Source organism: Bombus pyrosoma, linkage group LG2 (assembly GCF_014825855.1).
Source record: "Bombus pyrosoma isolate SC7728 linkage group LG2, ASM1482585v1, whole genome shotgun sequence".
NCBI classification, from domain to species: Eukaryota; Metazoa; Arthropoda; class Insecta; order Hymenoptera; family Apidae; genus Bombus; species Bombus pyrosoma.
This window is the reverse complement of record NC_057771.1, coordinates 15,215,718-15,233,307: the sequence shown is the minus strand read 5'-3', so window position 1 is coordinate 15,233,307 and position 17,590 is coordinate 15,215,718. Positions and strand designations below refer to the sequence as shown.

The 17,590-nt window shown below is 28.8% G+C and overlaps 4 protein-coding genes across 16 annotated transcripts; 2 read left to right on the top strand and 2 right to left on the bottom strand.

Annotated features, from left to right (window-relative positions):
• The first annotated feature begins 31 nt into the window (after positions 1-31).
• Positions 32-12,845, top strand: LOC122577708 (guanine deaminase-like). 9 transcript variants are annotated; one of them, XM_043749202.1, is made up of 14 exons: positions 33-901; positions 1,118-1,289; positions 1,367-1,580; positions 1,653-1,780; positions 1,854-2,137; positions 2,220-2,494; positions 2,584-2,712; positions 2,784-2,989; positions 3,077-3,234; positions 3,318-3,550; positions 3,623-3,817; positions 3,878-4,018; positions 4,104-4,321; positions 10,918-11,042. In XM_043749202.1, the coding sequence occupies exons 1-13, from the start codon at positions 799-801 to the stop codon at positions 4,302-4,304; spliced, it is 2,439 nt and encodes an 812-aa protein (XP_043605137.1). In that variant the 5' UTR covers positions 33-798; the 3' UTR covers positions 4,305-4,321; positions 10,918-11,042. The 9 variants fall into 9 exon arrangements, with proteins under 9 accessions (XP_043605139.1, XP_043605137.1, XP_043605138.1 ...); XM_043749203.1 differs by lacking the exon at positions 10,918-11,042 and adding an exon at positions 6,551-7,364; XM_043749204.1 differs by lacking the exon at positions 4,104-4,321 and having other exon boundaries at positions 32-901; positions 10,918-11,038.
• Positions 7,121-10,568, bottom strand: LOC122577715 (dynein-1-beta heavy chain, flagellar inner arm I1 complex-like). The gene is made up of 10 exons (XM_043749222.1): positions 10,454-10,568; positions 10,162-10,244; positions 9,344-9,683; positions 8,855-9,184; positions 8,483-8,765; positions 8,247-8,412; positions 8,035-8,177; positions 7,641-7,968; positions 7,384-7,556; positions 7,121-7,230 (listed from the first exon to the last, which is right to left on the bottom strand). The coding sequence occupies exons 1-10, from the start codon at positions 10,566-10,568 to the stop codon at positions 7,134-7,136; spliced, it is 2,058 nt and encodes a 685-aa protein (XP_043605157.1). The 3' UTR covers positions 7,121-7,133.
• Positions 12,846-12,861: 16 nt separating the features above from the next.
• On the bottom strand, positions 12,862-15,409 carry LOC122577714 (low molecular weight phosphotyrosine protein phosphatase-like). 5 transcript variants are annotated; one of them, XM_043749220.1, is made up of 7 exons: positions 15,271-15,409; positions 14,922-15,023; positions 14,643-14,833; positions 14,416-14,577; positions 14,253-14,331; positions 13,708-14,167; positions 13,434-13,624 (listed from the first exon to the last, which is right to left on the bottom strand). In XM_043749220.1, exons 2-6 carry the CDS (start codon positions 14,956-14,958, stop codon positions 14,145-14,147), a joined length of 492 nt encoding a protein of 163 aa, XP_043605155.1. In that variant the 5' UTR covers positions 14,959-15,023; positions 15,271-15,409; the 3' UTR covers positions 13,434-13,624; positions 13,708-14,144. The 5 variants fall into 5 exon arrangements, with proteins under 5 accessions (XP_043605156.1, XP_043605152.1, XP_043605155.1 ...); XM_043749219.1 differs by having other exon boundaries at positions 15,168-15,310; XM_043749218.1 differs by lacking the exon at positions 15,271-15,409 and having other exon boundaries at positions 13,718-14,167; positions 14,922-15,264.
• On the top strand, positions 15,409-17,565 carry LOC122577711 (U3 small nucleolar RNA-interacting protein 2). Its single transcript, XM_043749212.1, has 8 exons — positions 15,409-15,599; positions 15,727-15,839; positions 15,911-16,008; positions 16,075-16,302; positions 16,374-16,483; positions 16,562-16,758; positions 16,834-17,171; positions 17,257-17,565. Exons 1-8 carry the CDS (start codon positions 15,549-15,551, stop codon positions 17,487-17,489), a joined length of 1,368 nt encoding a protein of 455 aa, XP_043605147.1. The 5' UTR covers positions 15,409-15,548; the 3' UTR covers positions 17,490-17,565.
• The last annotated feature ends 25 nt before the right edge of the window (positions 17,566-17,590 follow it).

The following is a 17,590-nucleotide window of genomic DNA, read 5'->3' as shown; positions in this document are numbered from 1 at the left end:
AACTGTTTAACTTATATCTATACGTACCGTGCGTAACTATCTTGTCTACAAGTTGTTGGAATAAAGTGCATTGTAATCTGTTATTCACAGTGTCATAATCAATTCAACCATCTCTATTATCCTAACCGAAATAAGGGATCGATCATTTCGTGGCATCGATTCTATAATCGTAACGGGAATTTACAACTCTCTTTGGCGCGCTTCCTCGCGATCGCGTCTCTTCGCGAACGGTCGAACACATGGTATTTTCATTAGACCGCCACAAAGGTCACTATTGCCCTGTTGCGCCAGCGCAGCTCCGCGTTCGTCGTCTCCATCGCTTTCCAAGCAACACCGCCCGCGCAAGCAGCTTCTGCTGTCAGACGAGGACAAGGAGTAAACGTTATCTCCGGGCGACTGCGCTAGGCAGTTACTATGGCGCTCATCTCGAGTACAGTTGTCCCACGTGCGCGCTTCATGAAAGTTTTTAATACCAACGAAACTGAAGTATTCATGCACTCTTAAGCATTGTAGTAGTATCACAAATTGTTGTGAATAAACGTTTTCAATAAAACCAAGTTAGCATTCGTTTATGAGTTTACAGCTTGTATTCATTCCATCCTTTGCTATTTATATGTCGTCCACTACAGCTGATCGAAGAAAACCCATATAGACTAAACACGAAAACATTGCGGGTTAACTAGTCGCAGTGATTTATCGTCTGTGCAAAATGTACAGTCAACACAGGAATGGGAAAATGATCGATAATTAATAAGAAGTGGATGGAAACATCCGATCGAAAAAAATTTTCATCTTTCTATGATGTCAAAAAATATTATCATGCTTCCGATATGTTATTTTCCAAGGCGATATCTCATGATTCTTCAATTTCACGTCTTTTTAATCTTATTACTTTTTCCAGGTAAATTCGAAAACAGATCTTTTCGTTTACAAAATTGATAATTTTGTTCCTATCTTTTATTTTTTAACAGTTTATATTTTAAGATGATACTACACTTTTTTTTAAATAACATTTACTTGAGCATGGAGAATGTTATAATTTTCATCTTTATGAAATTTATTTTATGTAAATAAATTTATATTTAACTTAGAACATGCAAATAATTTATACTGGTAGGTAAAGAATGTACTATGCCGGAAGCAAGTCAGGAAGGATTACTACATTCGTTTAAAAGTTATTCAGATATAGCCATGTTTCATTATACAGTTCCAAAAGAGGTGCTTAGAGCTACTTGGCAGTTTGCAGCATTTATGGATGGGCAAAATTGCCCAGAAAGAAAAGTACATATGTAAATATTTATTTTTGTTATCATGAACATATAGGTATTTATAATATGATATTTACTTTTACTATTATGATTTTCAGATACCTGCAATGGGGCAGTTACCCTGTGATATCTATAAATAATGATACATTTCCTAATGATATGTATCATAAGCGTAATCATACCATTAGAGTTTCTGCAATTACAACATTTGAACCAAAGACCACTGCGATTATACCAGTTTATGGACCAGAAGCTGGAGATTGGTTTGTTGGAGCATATTTGTCTCACTGGGATGAGAAGGTTCAACAGCAGGTAAATCTTGATTTTATCTCTCTTCCAATGTTGTATTATTTTATATTAATTCTAAAGTTTTATATACTTTAGGGACTTGGCCATAAATGCCATTACAGTATAGGTTCTGTAGCTGTATGGACACAAACCAATAGTATTGAAAATATTCCTATTGGTTACCAACAAACATTAAGAACAAAAGAATCTACTTCTTACTACAAGTAAAGGGTATAATTATCATATCCAAACCATTATAGAGATTGAGAATTACTAATATATTGCATTCTTATTTAGGATATATGTCCCATCAGGAACATGGAATCTTCGTGTAGATATTTGGGGTTGCAATTTTACTGTGCATAAATCTCGTAATGTACATGAACTTTGTATTAAAAATATGGCACTAAAAGGGCGTTCTTTGCCCGTTTTCAATCACTCTGAATCATTTGAAACTGGAAATTTAACTATGCTGGGTTCATATACTTTTACAGAATCTTCCCCTTATGAAGATAGTTATTATTATTTAATGATTATTTCGGATAGTATTATTGAAGTAAATGTGAAGGTAGTCACTTCAGGTAAATTTATATTACTTGTGACTTTGTTTAGTTACATTAATGTTAAATTTATAAATTATTTCTGCTCTATCTTATTTTTCAGAATGCCCAATTAGAATAACAGAAAAATATTTTGTAAGACAATATTTGGATGCACCCTTATTTTCTAAAGCATTAGCTCAATTGCGCATGAAAGATTTAACAAAACATCATTCACATCATGGTGAAGATAGATATAATGAATCATTTTATAATGGAGATGTTATGAAAAATCAATTTCGTATATCAGATGAATATTTTGATGATCCATGTTTCCCAAGATATCAGCTTACTAGAATTAAGCACTCACAAATATTTTCAGGGGTCTATTTACTACAGGTATCAAGCATTTCATGAATATAAATATAACAAATAAATATGAAGTATATTAATTATTAAATGTGTTTGTATAAAAAACTGATTTTCAGAGTAGAGAATGGTTAACTTCTTGGGTAATGTTAACTGATGTGCATCCAGTAATAACACAGTTTGATATTTTGCCATTAATTGATATTGGTGGTACACTTGATATAAGTGCTCATTTGGAAATGGATAAAGTAAGCAATAATTACTGAAACTCTTGTATATAATTTCATAAACTATTCAACCTGTTATATATATCTTTCAGATAGCAACAAGGCAATTAGTTAAAGTTATACTTTGCGTTCAGCGTGGGCGAATTCCAGATAGAATTAAAAATAATATTATATGTGAAAATTCCGAAATGTCAATGATCTTGTCTTCATTTGATAGACATGATGGAAAATTATTGATACCATATCCACAACCAGACACTTGGTATGTTAGTTTAGATACAACATGCTATTTTAATGGGTAAGATCATATTTTTGAAAATATGAATAGAAAATATTAAAATTAAAATCAAACTACAAATACAAAATGATATTATCCATTAAATAGAAAACCTGTAAGTTGTGAAATGGAAGAAATTTTAGTATCATTGGATATACGAACTAGGCAATGTGTATTTGCTGGAAATTATCCATGTGGTCATCATGGAATTTGTCAAGAAGTTCATCGTGATATTCTTTATTATACAACATGCAAATGTTTTGAAGGTTTGATTACTAGTTAGAATAACTACTATTTATAATTTATGCATATAATTCTTTCTATTATATCGATATATTTTATTACACAGGATACAAAGGATGGGGCTGCACTGATGCTACTAGCGCCAATCCAGAATCTTCTCTTCTTATAACAACATTGATACTAACTTTAAGTAATGGTTTCTTCATACCTGCTATATATTTAGCTGTTAAGCGCGGATTATATACTGAGGGATTAGTCTATTTGGCAACTATGCTTTTTTCATCTCTGTACCATGCTTGTGATCAACATGTTATGACTTATTGTGTTGCTAAATATGAAGTACGTAAATTGTTTCATAACAATTGTATCATATCTTTCCTTTTATAAATAGTTTTATTACATTTATTTCAGGTTTTGCAATACAGTGACTTTTTTTCAAGTATATTAGCATTTTGGGTAACACTTGTTGCAATGGCTGAAATACCGATTCGTTTTGTATCGTTATGTCATATGTTTGGAGTTCTAATTATAGCTTTTGGCGTTGAATCCAATAAAACAAGTTTAACTAGTATATTAGTACCATTAGGAATGGGCATTATGATTCCAGTAAGTAATTTAGAAGAAACATTTATAATAGTGTTATTTCTTTTTTTCATATATTTTCAGATGGGGACATATGCTTATCGTTGTTTTCACTTGAGAAGGCTGAAAAAGCCTGATAGGATCTCAAAGTTATTAGCAGGATTGACACTAGCTATTGTAGGTTTATTGCTCTTTTCTTTAGTTGAGACAGAAGCCAATTATCAGGTACGTACATTATAAATTACTATATATTAACAAAAGTGAGAAATTGTCTCTATTATTATGAAAAGTATTTGTATTTTCTTTGTAGTATGTTCATAGTGCATGGCATATGATAATAGCGATCTCATTGATATTTCTTTTACCACCATCCCGGTTAGAACAAATTGGTTCTTCGGGTACCAGCTCGTTTAGCGATGATAGTGAATTACTTGATTATAAGGACACACCGGGTAGTCCAATTTTTACGGTAACGAGTGGTCAGGAAAATCTGGTAATTGCATCAAATTGAAACTGCAGTAAAACTAGGTAGGGTAAAAACAAACCAAATACGTACTATTATTTAAGTTATTTGTGCCAAAAGAGTGTTCTAATTCTCTAAGCAAAAAGTAGATTATAGTATTATGATAATCAAAATTTAAAAAATGAATGCACATGTACAAGTATCATGTATATGTACATAAAATATTTATGTATCAATTTTATAATAGTTCCTAAGTAAAGATACATAATTGATTATAGGGTAATCTATGCCAAAGTTTCCAATTTAACACAGCTCAATGTAATATACAACTAGTTTCAGCCATAAAAGCTGAATGAACTTATAAATGGTGCTATTCTATTATTACACTATGTTATTTTTAGAATATAACCAATAACACTAATATTTAACGAAATATTTTTTATATTTTTATTGTTGGAAATTGTATCGTATCGTGTTAAAGAAGTCACAAAGAAAAGTTAACATCTATTTTTTCTAGGAAGTTACGTCATCAAATAATATGTACCATCAAAATATTGATGACGATTTACTGAGTTTATTACATCAGCAATTATATTATAATTATATTTCATGATCTTCTTTATAGCCATAGGTATGATTTTTAGAGGAAGCTTGTTATAAAATTTATTATATATATAAATACAAATACACAATTATACATGTATTCTTATATTTGTTGATAGTACTTAATATGCTATTTTGTTCCATTTACTAAAATAATTTATTTCTCTCAGAAGCATTCTTATATGTATGTAATTTATGTATTTTATGTGTCTAATAGTACAGAAAAATATTAATTGCATAGATTACCCTATACATATTGTCACTGACAAATTACATCCAAAAATACTCATTATATTTTATTTCTTATCTTTTAAATATGTTTTGTTATGTATAAAGAAATATAATATATATCACGTGCATATTCTGTGTAACTACTATAACTTTGGGAAACATTAAAATGTAATGCAGTATATCTTAAGAATGTAAAAGAACATGTTATGTGTCTAATATTGTTACATCTATTTTTCACATTTAGTGTTTACACTTGTGTAAGGGACCACAGAATATAATAAAAGGTACTAATAGCATATTAGGAAATGAAAGTATGTATGTTGTGCCTAAATACGGGTAAATTATTCGGGAATAGTATTCAAATTTCAAAAATTAAATAATTGAGTGTTTACAAGAGTTTTATCGCTTTTGATATTAAAATTTATGTGTAAAAACTGTAACAGTATTCAATTTGATTTATGTTCTAAATAAACATTTCTTAGAAATTTTCAAATGGAAAGGTAGAATATAGTAAGTAAGAAATCGGGAATTGTTTTAGACATTACATAAACGTCATTTAATATTAAAAATTCCCAAAGTTAATTAGTTTTAATACAGAAGATACACTCATGCTCTCTATAAGTAAATTAAAAGTTTATATTTATGTATATGTCGGAGATGAAAGGACATCGGGGCCTTTCCTTTGGAATGTTTGGGAAAACTTCCAATACCCTAGGCCAGACTTTTATTATAGCTACACTGAAGTAAGAAAACTAAAAAATAGTTGTAATGTTCTAATTCGATTATGGGTGCTCAAGGTTTATGACGATGGGCTTGGGCTCGAAGTGACATAACGACTCACCGAACGTAGCCACGGTCACGGGAGGGACGTGTAAGAACAGAGGTATGGAATAATTATGCAGCTCTCGTTAAAAACAAAGATTGACCCGAGAGGTGGGGACAGAACTATATAAGGGCAATTCCATTTGGACTGCGGGTTAGTTATTGCGTTAGTTATTGAGTTAGAGATTGAGAGAGTTATTGAGAGCAGTACGACTTGTATGTTGAGTCACACCCGGATCGTGTATGACATCGAATTCGTCTTCCCGTTGGCTGTGGATTCGTTACCGAACCTAAATTCATTGTCATCGACATCTCGTTTGTCCGATTACCGCTATTACTTGTAACCTCTTGTAATCATCACATCTGTATCAATTCGAGTGAAGATTCGTCGAACGCCCAAAATTTCAACCTTAACCCGACATATATATATATATATATAAATATTTCAATATTGTAATTTCATTCTTTTTTTGTGATATTCATTCATTTTATGTGATATTAATTGCAATATGTTATTCAAAAGACTTTTATAATAATGATTTAATAGAATATAATTTATTATCATTTTCAATTATGACTACAACCTATATGAATTCATTTTGATATGGTAAATTACTAAAGCATAATATTTACTTTAGTTACTGTTCAAATACCTCACAATGTGTAAAGTGCCATCTGAGATTTCTCTTTCATCCTATGCCAATTATATTACAAATCTTATTTTTACACTATTACAAAAAGGCAGGGTGATTGATAAGAAGGAATTCATATAATGCAAATCTTTGAAAGATCTATGTATGCTATATTACTTAAGATTTTAAACAAATAAAACATGTAGAATGAACTTTTATCCTGAAAAGTATCAACAATGTGAATTGTATTATAAGTCTGTCACAAATTCAGAGTGAACATAAATAATATAATATTTCGTATCAAATAAAATATAAGAGGGTATATATTCCATATTATGTCAGGTAGATACTTAATTTTTTAATTTGATTTCCTATCATTTCTTTTAAGTCGAAAATAAAGCGATATATATTTAGAAAAATTACGAGTACAGTACCCCGTCCAAAATTGTAGCAATATCATTATTTTGATAATGAAGTGACAGAGGTTCTCGTTATACAAAACTTTTTAAATCAGTTTTTTATTATTTTTTCTCTTAAAATGAAATTATTTTTACCTTTTAACACAGTTTTAATAATATAAAATTTCGCATTATATATATTGCGTTCCATTTGTACTGTAAATGTTAAACATCTTTCTTCTCTTGTCAATTACATCTACTACATGTTCATATCGTTGCAAAACACAGCTGAAATCATGCATAATACGTCCTATTCAGAGATACGAATGTAGAGAAATCATATTATAAAAAAGATGTTTAGCAGAAAGGAATAAGATATTTAAAGAAGGAAATCTATCATTTCAATAAATCTGTTTAAATAATTTAGGTTGTTTTACTCACTTTCCAAAATCGCAATCTCCTATCCAATCTAATGCATTTGTGATTATAGAATGCTGGTTTCTCAAGTATTGTAAAATGCATAACAAAGTTACACCAATATCAGTCTCTTCCCTGGATCGATTAATCGCATTGATGTAACAGTATTCGATTTCACTACTAAATATTTTCCATACCTAAAAATTTGTTTATTATTATTAATAACTATTATAAATAACTTTTACTAGCGATCAATTAATACACACAGCATCGATATATACCTGTATCCATTTTTTTTGCAATAATTCTCGTAAATTCTTTCTTTTTTTAAATTTTTGTAAAACGTAAATTGCCTCGATACCTTCTTCTATATTTTTTACATTTTTAAATATATCATTAATTAAATTTACTACCATATTTTCTAATTGCAAATCTATATACCTAAATTGTTTAATCTTTATAAACCAAATGGATCTTGTAACATCGAACACGATGTCACGTGCCATTATAATTTCATTTAAATTTTCGTAAAATAAAGATTCAATTTCCCGTAAATATGCTTCATACTCGGTTCCGTTTGGGCCTCCAAATAATCCTATTTTAACGTCTCTATTAAATCACATAAAAATGATCATTAATTTCTATCTTACTTTTTTTGCTTCTTCTTTCAAATACCTTCCAAATACTATTAAAGCTTTACAAATTTCAATGACATCGTAGCATCTTTGTTTAAAAATATCAATTTTGCTAAAAACTTCTTGCTGGTATATGTCCCATTTTCTGTTAAGATTGATATAACATGTAACATTTATCATGACCTGTAATAAATGTTAATAATCTACCAATCAATTGTTAATACAAGAAAGTATATTTTATAGAAAGCATACGTTATTATAGATTGTTTTATAAACATCACAACAAAATATACATTTCTCTAACATCTGTATTCCCATTTCAGGATTACTCCCAAGAGCAACGTCTAGTTTGATATATTTCTTACATTGCTCCATTATTTGTGAGCTTAATGCTTGACATAAAATTTTTATATTATGCCTAGAAATATTATTTTATAGAAATATTACATATAGAAATATTACTTTTGAACATAAGTCATTGTTCTTACTTCGTAGAATAAAATGACGATTCCGTCCAAATGAATAATATAAGAAGTAATGCTTCTGTCACAGAATTTTCGACATCTTCTGGAATGTTTAAATTTTTACAAAAACGAAGTAAAATATTTAAGTACATTAAATTTGACGACGCTTCCTCTAATCTTGCATCAATGTGGGTAGTTAATTTCTCTAATTCACTTGCGCTTGGAGAATGCAAATTTTTCAAAATGTCGATGATTAATCGAACTTCCGTATTAAGAAGTTGAGCGCACAAATGACTCAAATTTGAATCTATAAGGAATTGAAAACAGATACTTTTTATTAAGAAAAGATGTAGTAGCTGAAAATAGAAAAATTAATTTAATTAATGAGAAACTGACGCTTTGCATTCCAATAATCGACTTCATCTTGTATATCATTAATTTGTCTTCTCATCGACGTCATCGTTGCTCTACGTATCTGTCTGATCCAAAAGCAAACTACTTTCTCTAGCCTGCCGACTAACTTTCGTTTTCTTTCATCTTCTTCGGAAATGGTCGTTGTTTTATTTGTACCCAACAAAAAATAATTATCTGTATCCGATTTCAAAAATGTCTGGAGAAGACGTTCTTTTGGTACGTATAAAATAGTTCTACCCATTGGTTTATAAATTTCCTCCATTAGATGTACGATAAACTCGTGTAAATTTAAAAATACGTCGTTTCTTAAAACTGTTCGTTATGGGAAATTGTAGCTCTAATATGGGTTATTTTTTTTCGAGATAATGAGGTAATGATAACAAATAGAAATAAAATTTTGAGACTTAGTAATTATTATATCACATATACTATTCTACATGAACAAAAAATTATAATATTTTATTTGGATACATGAAGCGTAATCTTCACTGTGCAGCACAATCGGTGCATACATATTTTCCATAAATTTTAGGATATTACTCTTAATATTATTGTTAATGCTGCCAAATGAAACGGTCTTTAAAAAATTTTCTGGGGTATAAATTTGCCATGATGATCTTAAGAAATATGTAAATCCCTTAGATGCATGTATCGGGATATCCAACATAGCATTTAATTCATCATTATCGTAAAATGTAGTTAGCACTGTATATGATGGATTTTTGAAATATTCTTGAATTGTTTCATCGGAATGTTCGTTCCAATTTACGCCATTGCAAGAATATATCGTTAAATCTTTCACATATTTCACCTAAAAGCATATTCAAACGAAAACATTTAATCGTTTCAATGAAACCTACGAAAGTATTTCTACTTCTGTAACAGGATCTTAAAAGTCGCGCCGTAGATGGCATTACAGTAAATTCCTATCATTAGACTGATAGGAATTTTTTAGAATACTAAAGTGTGACTTCTAATCTAATTCTTTTTCATTCAAACTGTGGATCAGTTCTGCGGTAATGTTTCATTAGACTGATTTATTACAATTTTGTAATACTATATAAAATTTGATGCATAATTAATTTAGTATTACTTCTTTGATAGAACGAATCAAACGATAATAAATAATCGTAAGTCCACAATGTTTTTATCTGTACATATATATTAAGTAGATATTAAAAAAAATATATTTTGCAATAAATTATCTTGTTATGGACTCTGATGACCCGATTTGGGCAACACGTAAGCTTTAAAATTTCAAATTGCGGGGTTTACGTTGGTGTTCTTACTAAAGCAATTAAATCTTTCTCGGAGAAAATAGGCTTTTCGGGTTCTGAGGGAACGGCAAATTCTTCGCCTCCATCAGGTGATTCTACAATATAATTAAATATCTTAAATTATTTTCTCAATTACAGAGAACAGAGATTAGAATTATCATCCATATATTTAAAATTGTTTTACACATTTCTTCAAAATATATTCAAATTTAGTAATTCAATTTAATATAAATAAATCTTAACTAATCGCTGATCTTTTATAATTTAGTCGAAATTTTAAGATGTATGTATTTAATTATTGTACCTTGGTGACCAAAATCTTCTTCATCGGTGTCCATATCCAAAAATTCTCGATGAGTATCCATCATCTTATCCGATTTTTTTAAGATTTCAGATTTTTGTTCTTTCTTTACAATCATCTTTTTTTTGTTCTGTATAATATACGAAGATAAGTATATAAAAACAAATATAAATATTTGTATAGCTTCGGCACGATATTAATTTTATCTTCTTATTATTTGTTACATCGATATGTTTTCCGTTACTATACTATAAGAGAATACTATAGTATAAGGCAATACAAGATGTACCATTCAAAGAATATAAATGAATTATCTCTAAAAAGACAAGAATATTAATAAATAGGTGAAAAATAAAAAAAAATATACAATATTTATTAATGATAAATATTAAGAAAGATAAAAAATTGTTGTAACTATTTTATATTACATTTATCTTATTCTTAAACATTTATGGTGCGCGTTACAGTAAATTTGGAATATCAAGAAAAATTAACACAATGTCTCAATCTGCCAGAGAAAAAATATTTGTTGGTCCATTTATTCACTCTAACAAACAGGGAGAACTGATTATCGTTGACCGTGGTATGATACACGTTAAAAACGGCAAAGTATGTATCGGTCTATTTTTATTTATTTTTAATTTGCAATATCATTATTTACCATAATAAATTAAATATTACGCCTAATGTAAACCTTATATTTGTTAAATTATATAATATATTTTTTTATGTTTAGATCTCTAATATAGTAATAAATCCGAACTTAGATGATATAAAAAACGAAAATGTTAGTGTTCTCAGCAATAGTCAATTTTTAGTACCAGGATTTATTGATTGTCATATTCATGCTGTTCAACTTCCTAATTTAGGAGTTGGATATGATAAACAACTTTTAGAATGGTTGGAGACTTATACTTTTCCTTTAGAAAAGAAATATACAGATGAAAAATTTGCTGAACAAGTATTTAATACAGTTGTGGTGAGTTCAATGTAATGTAATACCAAAATATTTTTTAGATTATATTTTATATAAATGATGATCATATTATTTCTGAAATTATAGAAACAGACTATAAAGGGTGGTACAACAACAGCATGTTATTTTGCATCTCTCTATCCAAAAGCATCTATAATCCTTGGACAAGTAGCAGCTAATAAGGGTCAACGAGCATTCATTGGGAAAATAAGTATGAATGTAAAACGTAGTGATAATTATTATGAAACTACTGAACAATCTATAGAAAATATAAACAAATTTATAGAAGATTTGGCTAAATTAAATGTAAGAATATGAATATCATTTAAATTTATATTTTACTTCTTCTTTATAAAGATCAAATTTTTATTTATATGATAATTATTATAGAGTCCTCTAATAAAGCCAATTATAACACCAAGATTTGCCTTAAGCTGTGATATGACACTAATGAAAAAATTAGGACAACTAGCAAAAGAAAAAAATCTTCATATACAGGTACTATATATGAGATATTTTTTATGTACAAAATATTCTATGTGTATGAATTGTTTTAACATACATGTAAAATATTTCAGACTCATGTATCAGAAAATCAAGATGAAGTAAAAGCTGTGAAGAATAACTTTCCTGAACATCCTTCTTATGTAGCTGTATATGATGCAGCTGGACTTCTCACAAATAAGGTATACAAAATAAATTACATATATACAATATATAAGAAACTATAAACTGCTTATTTTCAGACAGTGTTAGCTCATGGGATATATCTTTCAGATAATGAACTTGTATTATTAAATGAGCGTGATACAGCAATTATACACTGTCCTTCATCAAATACATGTTTAAAAAGTGGTCTTTGTGATATTCAAAGACTGAAAAGCAAACAGATTAAGATTGGACTTGGCACTGGTATAAATTTATTATTTTTATTTAATAACTTTATAGTTACATGATAATTATGCAGTTTATTTCAATAAATCAATTTTTATTTTTAGATGTATCAGGTGGACAAAATTGTAGTATTTTAGATGCAATGAGATCAGCTTTACAAGTATCGATCCATTTGTCCTTAATGAAGGATAATTATAAAGCACTTAATTATAAAGATGTATTTCATATGGCTACTTTAGGAGGTGCAGCAGGTACTGTTCTTAGAATTAAATAAAGATTATTTACTGCATCGAGTTACCAAATCTCTAATACAATATTTCTTTAGCCCTTGCGATGGATAATCAAGTAGGGAATTTCGAAGTCGGTAAAGAATTTGATGCTCTTGTTGTGGATATAGATGTAAGTGATGGACTTTTGAATAATTTGCAAAGCAGTACCTTGGAAGAACGATTTCAAAAATTCATTTATTCCGGAGATGATCGTAATATTATTGAAGTGTATATAAGTGGGTGTAAAGTTAAGTAAGAATAATTCATATTCATAATATTTACATATTTCATGTTTATTCCAATGTACAATAGTTTGTATATAAGTTATATATAACAATGCAATTATGATCAATGTAATTATGTATTTACAATATCTGTAAAGGAAATTATTTTTTGATAAGATAATATAGAAATAAATTATTTGAATGACTTAATAAATGAAATATCATGGTATATAAAGCTACCTTTATGTCGTTCCAGAAATACTTTTATGCTTCTTGCAGCTTGCTCAAATGCCTTTTCAAATCCAGCACTGTCACTGTCCTATTATTTTAATTGAAAAATATTTAAATATTTAATAATAACAAAAATAATTTAACAATAATACGTTAACAATTCTTACAAATAACGGGTCTCTTATATTTAATTCTCCATTCGGATCATATTTTCCAAGAAGTTCAATTTTTGCTTGACTATCTTCTGGTTGCATTTGGCAGAGATCAAATACTATTCCACTATCCATTCCAAATATCCAATCAAATTTGTAGAAATCTTCCTTTGTTATCTGAAAACAGGAAGACACGTTTTATCTTACATTTTAAATAAAACAATTTGTTATATATACCTGTCTCGCTATGTGAGTATAATGTGTAATGCCTCTTTTTTTGAGCGTAGACATAGTTCTAGGCTCTGGGCTGTTACCTACATGATACTGTAAAAGTGCAGCACTATTTACTTCCCAAACGTCAGAAAGATTTAACTTTTTTATTTCATCGTAAAATACTGCTTCTGCTATTGGAGAACGACAGCTGTTTCCTAAGAATTTTTAATACTGATATAACAAAAGATGATATGCTTACAATATTACTCTGCACAGACAATTAACATTCTTAATATACCTAAACACACCATTAACACTTTCTTTTTTGATGACATATTGATGTTTACTAATTTTAAATTAATTTTCACCTTTAAAAAGATATTCATACAATAGTGTCTTTAAGGTTATGTAAGAAACCTTGTAAAACGAAGTAAATACATATGTATGTTTTATCTTAAATAACTGTTGCTTGTACAAGTAAATATGTAGTTACACGAGTATTAAGTTAATAGAAATCAGAATAGGTATAAGTTACATGCATTAATATGATATGATACTAGAGAGTTATTTTATATATGAAAGATGATTGAGAATTTCATTTAAAGAATACTTGTAAATGATAAGTAGTAACGAATCAATACTTTAATTCTGTAATGAATTTTTATTGTCTCTAAGAATTTGTACATATATAATATTTTAATAATTTTAATTATAAATATTAATAGTTGTTAAGTTTTATTCTGGTTTTAAACTTTCATCTGGAAATAAGAAGTTTACTATAATTATATTTCTTTAAATTTAATTTATAAATTATTACAAGTGTAATACATTTTTTGATAATACCTTTATGTTGTTGCAAGAAAGCTTTTATACACCGTGTACTCTGCTCATATGCCTTATAAAATCCATTATTGTTGTTCATCTGTAAATAAATCTTTTTTAATTTAGTTCTTGTTTTATAATAGAAAATTTTAAATTAACATTTCGTATTAAAATAATTATGTACATAATAAGGATCTTTGATTATGATTTCTCCCTTTGGATCATACTTTCCAAGAAGTTCAATCTTAGCAGTACAATTTGCAGGTTTCATATTATTTAATTCTTCAATATTACTATTATCCATTCCAAATATCCAATTAAATGTGGTAAAATCATCTGTGTTGACCTACAATGACAAAATACATTAATACTAACATTAGACATTTTTTATATAATAATAAACTTACTCACTGTTCGTGCTGTATGAGAATAGTTAGTGATACCCTTTTCTCTTAGCGTGGACATAGCTCTAGGATCTGGACATTTACCTGTATGATATCCTATGATTGCTGCACTTTCTACTTCCCATGATTCATTCAAGCCTAATACATTTATTTCGTTCTTGAAAACTGCTTCTGCTATTGGTGAACGACAAATATTCCCTGTAAAATAAAAATAATGTTTTATACTGTTATGGTATACGATTTTTTAAATTTATTATACACTCAAATATTTTAAAACAAACCATACCTAAACAAACCATAAGTACCCTTTTCTTCTGAACCATACTTTTTTTTTTATATAAATATTAAATTATAAGGGATCAATAACAATATACAACGGTTCTTAACCCTGTAACTTACAATATTGTGTGAAAGGCGTAGTACGTCGTTGTTATTGATTTATTATTTACTCAAAGATAATAAATTTTTTTTATTCAATAATCAATTGGTAATCAAATTTATCAAACGTCTTGCAAAATAAAATTAGTTGTACCTTACACATGCACTTATATATCAGAAGACAAGATCTTGCTTATTGGTTATTAGAACCTAAATCGTAAGGCAAGGGGTTAATTTTTTTCAAATAATTATATTACCTATAAATAATAAAACTATAAATAATAATCATAGAAAAATGTATTATTTTCTAATCAGGTTTGCCAATTACGCATTATTCGAAAAATGTACTATGTTCATTGAATATAGAGTGCGCCATCGCCATATCCTACCGGTGACTTTCCATGTAGCTGGTTGTTACATAGATTAATATCGTGCTTTCTTGATTGTAGTTGATGGCAGCGCGTGTTTAAGAAAAATAAGCCATGTGGTAGGAGTAAAATAGGTTAAAATTCGTTTGAAAAAGCATTTTGTAAATATGTCATTTTTTATTCGAAATAAACAAGGTAGCGGAGGAATTAAAAGAAAGGTATAAAAAAATGTATATATACTTACAAATATTTGATTTTTGATATATAAAAATTATTCTGTGTTGCAAGATGCAATTGGGAATTTATTTGTAATGTACTACAAAAGATTACAAATTTATATTTTAGTTTAATGGTTATACTAAAACAAAGGGGAAGACAAAGAAGATAAATAAGTCTATACCTGATGATAATGAAAGTATTGCCAGTACAGACGAAGAACTTGCAGAAGAAAATCAAAGGTATTTATATATTTTCAAATTTAGATTTAATAATTTTATTTTTAATTGTTATTACTTATTATTTTGTATAGAAAAAATGAAGAATATGAAAGTGAGGAAGAAGAAGAAACTGCTCAGGAGAAGCGTGTAAGACTTGCAAAGAAATATCTTCAGCATATCGAAGAAGAAGGTAAATTATATGAAATGGTTTTTCTATGTGTTCACTTTTTAACACCAGTTTTGTAAATAAATATAGAAAGAGATAGAGCAGAATTTGAAGAAGGAGCAGTAACAAGAAGATTACAAGAGGAATATTTAGAAGAAAAGGGAAGGTTACGGAAGACTGTAGCTTCAAATTATATCAATCATGGTGAACCAATTGTTCTAAAATGTAAAGAACATAAAAGTTCAATTACCTGTTTATGTCTCTCTAGCAATGGAAAATTTTTATATTCTGGTTCAAAGGATGGTAGTTTAGTTAAATGTATGTTACTTTTGATAAAACAACAATTGAATTATGAAAACAATTTTACTTAAGTGAATATTACATACTAGGGTGCTTAAAAGAAAGAGCAAAATTGAAAGCCGTTAAAGGAAAAAGGAAATCAGAGGCTGGAATGAAATGTGTACAGTGTTTGGCAATTAGTACTGATGGTAAATTTTTGGTAAGATTATATAAACTTTCATTTATAATATATCTGCATTCACAAGTATATATAAATATCTATTTCTTGCGATTAAAGGTAGCAGGAGATAGCGGTTGTAAACATATTCTAGTATTTTGTGGAGATACCTTAAATCACATAAAAAACTTGCAAGGTCATAGGGATAGTGTTACCAGCTTAGTTTTCCGTAGAGATACGCACACGTTGTATTCCGGTTCTAAAGATAGAACCGTAAAAGTATGGAATTTAGATGATATGGCATATGTTGAATCTTTGTGAGTATATCATTATCGTCATCATTATTTTAACGTAGCTTACTCCATTATAATCTCATTTTATTACTTTCTTAGATTTGGACATCAAAATGGTGTTACATCGATTGACGCGCTAGCGCGTGAGCGAGCTATAACCAGCGGTGGTTTCGATGGGACGATACGAATTTGGAAAATCGTCGAAGAATCGCAACTTATATTCAATGGACATGGTGGTAGCATAGATACCGTAAAGCTTATAAACGAAGAACACTTTTTTAGTTGTGGAGACGATGGACAATTATGCGTTTGGGGTTGTTTAAAGAAAAAACCTTTGTGTTCGGTGCCAGACGCACACGGAAGAGATGAAAGCAATAATCAACCAATGTGGATTTCGAGTATAGCTACTTTACTCAATACAGATTTAGTTGCATCAGGTATTAAATACTTCTTTTTTAAGATATGTGATTCATTTATCTCTACGAAAGAATTTTAATCGTTTATCGTAATTATCGAATATAGGATCACGAAATGGTGTTATCAGATTATGGCAATGCGGCGATTCCTTCAGATCATTGAATCCGCTATTTGAGATACAACTAACAGGGTTCGTGAATGCATTATGTTTCACTTCGGATGGGACTCAACTTATTGCTGGAATTGGTCAAGAACACAGACTTGGAAGATGGTGGCGCATATCAGAAGCCAAAAATTCTATAGTTATAATACCGCTAATTCAGACAAAAAATAAATAGTTTATAATGTCAAGAAGAAACGAACAGTTGTAAATTAAATATAAATAGTTAGGTAAATATAGATCATACAATTTTTTACATGTTTTATCTCTACAAACTTC